We start from the raw sequence: 11,043 nt of genomic DNA on the forward strand, positions 1-11,043 counted from the left end.
TGCCGTCTGGATCGGTCGGCAACAGGGATTTATCCCCACATCCGGCAGACCCCATCGTCAATCTGCTTGAATTTGCTTCTCTGCAGAAAAAGCTCGTTTTCTCAGTTTTTTGGTCAAAATCAGGTGTTTTTTGCTGAAACTACCCTATGTTCTACCGCCAATATCTAAAGACCCAAAAGGGCTAGAAACAATTTTTTTTTTCTGATGAAAGAAGAGAGTCTAAAGTTTCTTACAATAGTTCAATGTTTATGTAGTCCTAAAACTCAATATTTTGTGGGTCTTGAAAGTTCAGCAAAAATGCCCCAAAACTCTGGCAGTATGGAGCTCTCTGCTCTGAACCTGGCTGGCAGTCATTGGGTTAAGTACAAAGTCAACCTATGTAAATTGAGGGCAAAACAAGTATACCTGCTTTAAAAGGACATCAGTTGAGTAGGCTGTCATTTAACTGGAAATCAACAATTCAATTTGAATTTCAGTCTTGAGGTCTACATGTTGCTACCTCATCTAAGAGCGGTGGCTTTACTAATCAGTTTATGAAGTAGTCGAGTGTGTAGTAAATGGATTTCCCCCACAGGCACTCTGATGTACTGTACACAAGATCCACTAACATACAATGAATTGGTTTTATCAGTTAACATGGCTGTAAATAGATAAATATTAATTTAAAACACATCAATGTCTTTTAAAAAAAAAGGTATTGAATTGTTACATGATGCCACAAGCACAACATTGTCACATCTAAGAAAGGTGATGAGTAACCTGTATTGATTTGTTCTTTGACCTTTGAGTTCTGGGTTTGGCAAACAAACAATCAATTGAAAATTACACGGAGAGTACCGACAATGCAACTTTGCCAACTGATCTGAACTTACAGTAGACCTCAAGAGAACTTTCCATCCGTTGGCAGAAGTAAATGCCCTTCATATGATATGGAGAACTCGCATCTAAGACTTAAACGAAGAGTGGCTGACAATTTGCAAATGAAACTTCTAAAAGGGATGGTGGACCGTAACCAACTATTACCTGGGTCATTCTCCTGAAAGGGCTTCCAAATGTGTGACATAGCAAGCAAAAATTTAAGTTATTTTTTCACCAATTTGCATAATCAAATAACATATCACTTGTTCTGCTTCAGTTTATAAAGAAAAACCTGCAAGAAAATATATTTTGGTATATTTAATGTCTGCAGGGTTTACTGAAATTTCAATTGTAACATGTACATATATTGTTATTATTTTTGATAAATGCTTAATTTGCGTGAGCAAATAAATTAGTTACATTTTTGACATTTTTACATGTGCGTGCGTCTTTTTCAGTGTGATTAACAAGTGCTGTTTTTCTGTGCATACACAAAAACAGTAATGGAAAAATTAACGTTGTTCACCTTATTGATTAATACTTGAACAGGATGTTGTAGGAAAATGAGTGAGACCAATGGGAATATTTCCACAGATTTACGGATACGTTTTTGAAATCGGAATCCTAAAACTTACATTATTTTGAATCTAATATGGACATTACAACAGAAGTATAGGAAAAAATACATTTGGAAGTATTACAAATAAATTGTTTATTATTCAATAACCATCATCACAATTGTTCTGTTTCAGATATACATCCCCCACTTCCCTCCATTACAGTACAAAGACAATTTATGCTATGCAAAAATTTAACTCTTACGAGCTATTTTTGTTGTCATTGTTATATTTGTCCAAACAAATGTACCTTTAGTTCCATCAGGCATTAATCTTGGATAACGTTTGGCCTTTTCTTGAATGATGGTTTAATCTATGGAAACGCAAACCAGAAGTCAGCTCCATCGCCAGTCTATGATGTCATCAGCAGTTGACTCTGTAGTTCTTTGCTAACTAACAGAGTTAGGCCACAAGTCTCAAAAATGTTAACATAAAACACATAGACACGAGGTGACATGATGTGTGTTATGAAACAAAACGGGTGATCGCCAATACTTGAAAGATGGCACTGAGCCAAATGCAAAGAGCATCAATAGAACCGCTCGGTGATTAAGGGTGCAGACAAGTCAGAAAATCTACAGTACGTGCATTGATCTGACATATGTTTAAGTAAAGTTGGTCAAATGTAGAATTAGTACAGCTTCTGCTTGGACATCAACAAGTAGCAAGCAGCTGTTCAACTCCGACTGAAAAAACAGACACAGGTAACTCGCTGATGCTGTGAAGGGTGTGCCTAAAGCACTTAATGTGCGCTTCCAATGTGCACTTGCACACTGCCACTTCCATATTACTGTATTATCATTCATGGTAGCGATGCCACAGTTCACGTGTGGTTGGCTTCTACCCTGTTCTCACAATACAGCTCTTCGCCAAAACCCAATCACATTTTAATCATGCGAGATCTCGTCATGTATTTATATTTATTTAATTGTTTTCTGCATTCATTCATTTTCTATGCCACTTGTCCTCACTAGAGTTGCTAGGGTAAGAATACTACGGTATTGTTGCGCCTATCCCAGCTGACTTGTGGTGGTGGTGTGATTGTTTTCTGCATGTAAAACCACATTTGTAAAGCTTTAAAAGTGTGTTTTGTGTTAACATTTTGGCTTTTTGTAACGAATTAATTGGATTTACATTACTTCTTATGGGAAAAATGTATTCAGTTAGTGTACTTTTCGGTCAGAGTAGGGCCTACTGGAATGGATTAATGATGCTAACCATGGTTCTACTGTAGGATAAAAAATAAGGTCCAGGTCCAGGTCTGTGTGTATTTTAAGATGGCTTGATTTGCTTTTATACAGTAATTTCATCACGTTTGTCTACGTTAAAGATCTAAAGAGCATATGTTTATCCAAGTGGAGAAGGTTTAAACTGCCCTACTTAGATTAATTCATAAACATGACCGCCATGTCTGAAAAGATAATTGACGGTACGCTGAAAGACGAGTCAGCATCAAGAAGTGGTTACATTCCTTAATGAACCTGCTCCGTGGCCTACCGTGACAAACAGAGGTTAATTAGCGTGAAAAGGGACCTGGTATCCAACTTCAGTCATGCATTTGTGAAGCGGAACAAGCAAACAAAGAGTGTTCACCATGGTGATAGGAGCATCGTTTGATCTAACAGGTATTGTACAGCTGTCAGACAATGGTGGTTGCTGTGACGGAGGCTCAGTTTTCTCAAGTCAGATTACAGTGAAACACCACAGCATGTTCTGGTTTCATAGTTATTAGCCAGTATAGTAGCATAAAATGTGATTGGGGAGTAGGCTGAACATACTGTTCAGCGTTGTATTTGAGTTGTGTGTGTGCGTGTCCTTGCCCATGCCAGGTGAAGAAATAAGGTGTAGTGGGAGGAAACCAAGAAATTTGATGATGTTCGTCCAAGAACAAAGAGGAAACGCTAACGCAGCACAAAAGATTCGAGAACAATCCGAAGACAAAGAAATACTTCCCTCTGGTAAGTACAAATTGAAATAGCAGAAAGCGTCTAGCACAGAGAGTACCCAAGAGCATCTGATTCTTTGCTAAAGATCTCAAACAGAGCTAAATACCACCCAAGGATGGGACTGAAGGAGAGGAGAGGACATAAAACTAAACTAAACTAACTTTTATTTATACTTCTTTAGCTGCCAATCTTTACAACTTTGGGAGAGCTGGATACCAAATGCAGAAATTTAGTGATAGAATTTGACCACACAATCATCCAGCAATCTTCCTCACCATAACCAACCTTAGTAATTGCATAACCCTCCACTCTCATAACCACTTACTGTAACTCTAACCGAGGGGTCGGCGACCTTTACGATTTCAAGAGCCATTTTGCCCTCTTTGTCCACTAAAGCAAAAAAAAGTCTGGAACCGCACAACATCAGCTTAAAACATCTTATAAAATATTTAAAATGTGTCTTAATTTTATAACAACAGAATAAAACAAATAGAAGTGCAGTGTGCACGTGTAACGGATGCCAACTAGTAGGGTTGTGATAGTATCTTGGTTAAAACTAGACATCGAGATGCAGAGCCTTCGTTCTGACGGTCAACGCTATCCGAGACGTTTGATCTGCAAAGTAAACAGAAATGGAACAGCGCAAAATGATATGCGTTGACATAGAGTGTGGCTTAATACAGTACAAAAGAAATGGTGCTCTTTTAACAGCTGAAAAAACAGCATTTGCTGTTAGCAGCAATTGCTAACATGCGTGTGAGAAAATACATGTCACAAATGCAAATTCAAAAAACACCTGCATAGTTTTGTGACTCGGGTAAATAAATGTTTTTTTCGTTGTACTTTTCTTAAAATAATGTTAAAATCTTGTGTCGTTCTCGTGAGTTAGGTGTCTCGTGGCACCCCTTGTATTCATGCAGACTGATTTGGTGTAGAACGCAAACAGACATGTTAGAAGCATTATTTTCATGTGCTACAATCATGTCCGACGCAGAAGATAAGCTTTCACTGCTGTTCATTTGTCTTGTTTTCAACTATTGTATGCTTTCTTCATGCATCACACCATGCACACTCACAATTGGTGCAAATAATTTCAACAACGTGTACCTTTCATCGCTTAATCTGACAAACATACCGATTGTGTATGGCCATAGCCATTGTGTGCCTGCCCCCCGCCCCCAAGTGTACTGGTGGAAGTGACGCGAATGCCTCTAGGCCACGGGGTTGAAACCCACCAATAGGAAATGTTCTTTTTGGTGCATGTGGGGGACATCAGAGAACCATCACATGAATGGACTATGCAAAACATCTTGTACATTTGGGAGCAGAGAGCAGCGACAGTGATTCAAAATTGTGTTTCCTCACAAACTCCTCCTCCGTGAAAAATGTCTATATAAGTTCATTTTTACAGTGAACGGGTGAAAGCGGCTTTTGACACAAAGAACACATTGTGTTATTACCCTGAGAACACCAACATTGCTCATTAACAGCAGCTCGGCATTACCACAACTTATCACAAACACTGCCCACGCAGCGTCATAAAAGCTTTCACTGTCATAAACCTCCCATTTCTTCAATAAATAATGGATGAATGGAAATCGTTTAAAAAAAATATATATATATAAAAAACACCCCGATAGTCACCTATACGCTCCCATTAATCTTTGTTTATACCACATTGCGCAGGCTCCGGCATCACTGCTGGGACAAAAGAGATGGCTAGTTACCGAGCTAACTAGCTACTTAAGAAAGTGTTTCAAACGGAGTGGGGAAGAAGGACAAAGAAAGAAGTCTAAAACGTACAACTTCCAAGCGGAATGGAAGGAAACCTTCTTTTTTTCCACCATGGCTGACATGCAGTGTTAATATAATGTAATCTGTCTCATCAATATAACATTACTGACACCTAGTGACCAGAACAATACATATGACTTGTCTTTCAATATTTTGGACGAATAACAGGCCATAGTCAACCACTAAACAGCCATTATTTATTAAATAATAAATTTTTTGAAAAAACGCGATAGAGTGAGGGAGTGATGTTTCAACCACGATGAAGCGAGGAACGACTGCGTCAATGAATATAAATATGAATATAACCTCATGATATTATTACACAATTGCCCATGCATTTTATTATTGAACTTTACTAACACACTGATGGATAACTTGCACTGAAATGAGAAGTGAAGTGAGAATGTTACGGTGACAAGCAGGCATTCAAGTATATATTTTTGATAACACAAAAAAATGCTTGGAATATGTTGTTATAGGATCCGATAATATTAAAGTTTAGAAGAACTGCACGCAGTACAATGTTTCTGTCAAAATGAAAGAAATACATTCAGAAGGAAAAAGGTGAATTACTGATCCACATTTCGAGGCTTTCGCGGGCCACCGTATTTATTTATTGTTATTCTATTTTCTTGTCTCTCCTATCTTGCCTTGTTTCTTTTATTTTTAACTGATTAAGTTTAGGATTTATGCTCACTAATTCCATCACTTATTGATTGCATGATGGCTACACTATGCCGGTTTCACCAGACAGCACCACTTCAACAAAGCTCTCGTTACATCATGAGGATGCATGCCAGCCGTGAGACATAATCCCTCCAGCGTGTCCTAGGTCTGCTCCAGGGCCTACTCCCGGCTGGGCATGCCCGGAACACCTCGCCAAGGAGGCATCCGGACTAGATGCCCAAGCCACCCCAACTGGCTTCTCTCGATGTGAAGGAGCAGCGGCTCCACTGAGCTCCTTTCGGATGACTGAGCTCATCACCCTCTCTCTTAGGGTGAGTCCAGTCACCCTACAGAGCACACTCATTTCAGCCGCTTGTATCCATGATTTCATTCTTTCGGTCACAACCCAAAGCTCAAGACCATAGGTGAGGGCGGGAACATAAATCGACTGATAAATCATCACCACGATAGTCCGATACAGTGACCGCATTACTGCAGACGCCGCTCCGCTCCGCCTAACGACCTCATGCTCCAACCTTCCCACATTCATGAACAAGACCCCAAGATACTTGAACTCCTCCACCTGGGGTAGGACCTCATTCCCAACCCGGAGGGAGCAATCCACCCTTTTAGGACTGAGAACCATGGCCTCGGCTTCGGAGGTGCCGAGTCTCATCCCAGAAGCTTCACACTCAGATGCAAACTGCTCCAATAAACGCTGAAGGTCACAGCCCAACGAGGCCATCAGGACACATAGTCTGCAAATAGCAGAGACGAGATCCTAAGGCCACCGAACTGGACTCCCTCGACGCATTGGCTGCACCTAGAAATTCTGTCCATGAAAATTCTGCACAGAATCGGTGCCAAAGGGCAGCCTTGGCGGAGGCCAACGTTCACCGGAAACAGGCTCGACTTCCTGCTGGCAATGCGAACCAGGCTCCTGCTCCGGTTGTCCGTATTTCTAAAGGTGTTTCTAAGAAAATGAATAATTTGCTTTCTTTACCTCTGTTAATATTAATCTTGGCACTTTTAAGTGACAAAGTGTGACGTCTGGCAGACAGTCCTAAAGCCCCCAATAAATAGTTTCGACTTCATTTCCCATTATATTGCCTGTGTCAGCCTTTCACAAATCATTATTGCAACACATCTCAGCAAAGACGACCTTAAGGTGCTGAAAGGATTCTGGATGGCTGATTGACTGATGCTTCTGACTTCTGTCATTGAGGTTGTCACACCACCCTGTGGCCGTAATGCAAAGTGCAGGTCATGTAATAAGTGCCAGTAAAAAAAAAGTGAAACGTTTTCATTATATAGTACTAATGATTAGACAAAAATAATAAACTGACTATACTATTTACTGTATACTGTATAATTACTTGAATAGAATTATATCTGTAAATGTGCACTACTGATTGGATGATCAAACTATATGTTGCAGATTGTCAATTAGTTTATTGCACATGTTTTTATGGTTTTTGATTCTTGTCCATGTTCTTATTTCATTGTGGCACTACTTTCATGTTTAATTCCTGTTCTTTTTATGCACAGATGCACAAAGACAAAGACCTTATGTGTGTTGCACGTATTCTTGGTTCTCATTCTGACTTGGCCAAAAATGATTTTTTTTTAAATAAATGCCTTTTTTTTTAAGATTTAGTCCTCAGATGGGAGTTTTGACTTGCTTCCATTTTTAAAAGTGCTTGCGCTGTTGGTTCCCTTTAAAATGTATGAGAAGCATGTGCCTGGAAATAACTTTTGTTGTCAAGTGGCATGATATAAATAAATGTAAATTGGGGGGAAAAAAATACAAGAACAAGCTATGTAGTCTCGTAATTGTAAAATTGACTGTCCACAATGGCCATCAGTTCTCTACGTATAACCAACCACTACTACTGGTTTTATATGTGAGCAAATCTACAGTTGTCTTTCATTTTGAAGCACACAAAACTAATAGTTGAACATACAGAACTGTTAAAAATAAATCACTATGTGCACCTTAGTTTGTGCATCAGTGAGTACGTTTACATGCAGTCAAATAACCCTACCATAACTGGAATATTAGCAATAACAAAGTTGTGCACGGCCATGTAAACACCAGTAACCCTTTTGAAAAACCGGAATATGAACATATTCCGGTTTTAAAAACCCGAATATCACCCGAGTTACTCCTTTTCTAACCCAAAAATTAGGTGATGTATACGCCTATCGGGATATCCCAATCAAAAGGAACATTAATTTGTGTTCTGCGCATGTTCTATTCAAAAGGAATCTTGTGCCTTTGGCAGGAACTACTTTTAAACGTGACGAACGCAAAACTCCACACTTTTGAAGCAAGGGGGAAACAAGCCACCTCGTTAGTGTGGTGAAAGACAGGAACATTATGTCTTTTATTGACGGTAGAAAGTACCGCAATAGCCAAATCTATCAGAAGGTGAGAAAGCAGTTACGTGATGCAGGGTTTGTACGAACGCATCTGTGAAGTGTCCGGGGCGCTCTGGGGATATATACAGTAGCATGGATGTGGATGGCACAGCTCAAGCTCCATTTCCTATTTCTTCACGTTCTCACCTTCCATTAATGAAGAAAGTGAGACAGAACAGGGTTAAGTACTGGTGGTGGGCCAGTACCAGCACCCAAACGCAAACAAACGCGTTCATTATCCGCTGTGCCGGTGTTGTTGTTGTTTTTGGATACAGGAAGAAGAAGTGAAACGGATGCGCTTGCGTCATGACGTTTACCGTGCGTCGAAACATTGTCCTTGCAGATTTTTGTGGTTGTTTTTTCACGTCAGGCATGTAAACTGGTTATTCCGAATGTTGCAGAAACTACAATATTGACCTTAACCCGAATACTGACTAGATGTAAACGTAGTCACTATATTGTCAATCCCCAGCTGATGTGGAAACATGAGACAACGCAATGATTTGTTTCTTAAATATTGCACGGTTGTGCACGGTAGTTTTCATGTAGCACATCATTTTTATCATCTTAACATTTACCTGCAAAATGGTTACATATTCCATCGGATGTAAATTGAAGGTGGGATGATGCAGCCTAACTTTTAGTTGGGAGCACAAGTGCTCCAAATGAAAAAAAAAATGTAGCTTGACCTCCTGCCCAATGTAGCTCTATGCATAGGAAGCAAAAACTTACTCCATTGGGATGCGGAACTGCACCGTGTCAGGAGGTTGTTCTTTTCCAGGCCTCACCAGCGTCAAGAACCAGTTGGGTCTGAAGATTCTCAGCTGTGGGTTCCCCAGCTGGTAGAGAGGATATCTTTAAAGAGAATAATGAAAACTGTCACACACTGATAAGATATTACATCCTCTGCCTTTTTGCAATCTTCAAAGAAAATGAATGTGAGGTTGGCCATAACACAGCTAAACATGCCAAGAACCTAACAGACACTAAAGGTCACAGCTCAACTGAGGCCTTCAGGACCACAGCATTCTCAAATTAAAGAGATGACATGCTAAGGCCAACAAACTAGACAACACAGCTGCACGATTCTACAAGAATGACAATCACGATTTTCTTGCCACAACAAGATCAGGGCCATGTGGTCACATTTTAAAGAAATCAAAGATTTTTTGTTTTAATAATTGAACATTGTTATTACACTGCTCATTGTCTTGTTCTGCTTTCAAAAAATGTTCAATGTTTTTTCTACTGTTCTTCATGGGAAGTCCTCAAAGGACAGCTTTTTTTTTAATAGAAAGGACAAAATAAACCACGAAGTGGAAAACATGACACACTCGTTCACTTTACAGTACATTCCTTCATGTATGTCACTGTTTGTATTAGTGTGACTCGAACCAGTGAAGTTCGGTCCCATGGCCATGGGATGGTAGAGTGAGTGTGAGAGTGAGAGAGTGAGAGAGAGAGAGAGCGAGAGGGAGAGAGTGAGAAAGTAAGTAAAACATTTTTGTAATTGTTTAGAAATGAGATTGCATGTTAAATCACAATGTTTTAAAAAGATCGGGATCTGGGTTCGAATCGCCGTTTGGGCATCTGTGTGTGGAGTTTGCATGTTCTCCCCGTGCGTGCGTGGGTTTTCTCCAGGTACTCCGGTTTCCTACAGATCCAAAATAGTCCAAAAGCAGTCCAAAAATATGTATGCTAAGTTAATTGGAGACTAAATTGTCCAAAGGCACGCAAGTGAGTGTGAATGGTTGTTTGTCCATATGTGCCCTGCGATTGGCTGGTGGCCGCTTCTTCTCCAACCTTCGACTGGTCGCCAGCCAATCGCAGGGCACATATAGACAACCATTCACACTCATATTCATACCTATGGCCAATTAACCCAACCTGCATGTTTCTGGAGTGTAGGAGGAAACCGGAGTACCCGGAGAAAATCCACAAGCGCACGAGTTGAACATGAACATGCACACAGAGATGCCCAAGCGGAGATTCGAACCAAGTTCACCGGGTCAATGTCACAGTCACCGTGTTGTGTTTGTCATTTTAGCTCAAGCACATCCCAGCTACGTTACCATCTTGCTTGTTTTTAGCATACTGGGCTAATACAGGCAAGTCATGCACTATATAAGTACCGTGTTCTGGCTCTAGCACCCGGTTCCCAAATTACAATGACCTAAGAGAGTTTTAAAAAATAACAAATGCAGTCAGAAGTCATTAAACGTTAGCAATGGCAAATATTGCGAGCTTGACTATAGTAATTGAGATGCAGACTAAAATAAAAACCGTGTTGGAAAACCACATATTGAAGCCTGTTAACAGCTGGCAATATTATAGAAAACGATAACTTACAGTAATCTCGTTACTGGCATCCCTGTTCCGGTTTGCTGTGTCACATAAACTGACAACTAGCTGTTTAGTAGTCTTCTCAAGGTTGTTTTAGGACATGTGCTTGAACGTATATCCGGGAACAAACCCTTCTTCTTCTTCTTCTTTTTCCTCCTCCGCTTCTTCTTTTTCCCTTCTTCTTCTTCCTCGGTTTTACGACGATTCGCATCCATCACTTTGGCTCATTACCGCCATCTTCTAGTGGTGTGCTGCATTTCACAGACTCACAAGTGCCACACGGAAACATAATACAGGTACAGTATATAGTGGTGTGAAAAAGTGTTTACCACCTTCCTGTTTTCTTTTTTTTTGCCTGTTTGTCACACTTAAATGTTTTTGATCATCAAACTAATTTC

At 40.1% G+C, this 11,043-nt stretch overlaps 1 protein-coding gene across 1 annotated transcript in view; it reads right to left on the reverse strand.

Annotated features, from left to right (window-relative positions):
* Positions 1-10,807, reverse strand: part of mrpl23 (mitochondrial ribosomal protein L23) — a 41,778-nt gene extending 30,971 nt beyond the window's left edge. Inside the window, exons 1-2 of the mRNA XM_054776970.1 lie at positions 10,652-10,807; positions 9,035-9,157 (exon numbers count right to left, since the gene is read on the reverse strand). Of these exons, the coding sequence (XP_054632945.1) occupies positions 9,035-9,157; positions 10,652-10,671 (143 nt within the window). The 5' untranslated portion in view covers positions 10,672-10,807. The remainder of the gene's footprint in view (positions 1-9,034; positions 9,158-10,651) is intronic.
* Between the last annotated feature and the right edge of the window lie 236 nt (positions 10,808-11,043).

This window comes from Dunckerocampus dactyliophorus, chromosome 5 (assembly GCF_027744805.1).
Source record: "Dunckerocampus dactyliophorus isolate RoL2022-P2 chromosome 5, RoL_Ddac_1.1, whole genome shotgun sequence".
NCBI classification, from domain to species: domain Eukaryota; kingdom Metazoa; phylum Chordata; class Actinopteri; order Syngnathiformes; family Syngnathidae; genus Dunckerocampus; species Dunckerocampus dactyliophorus.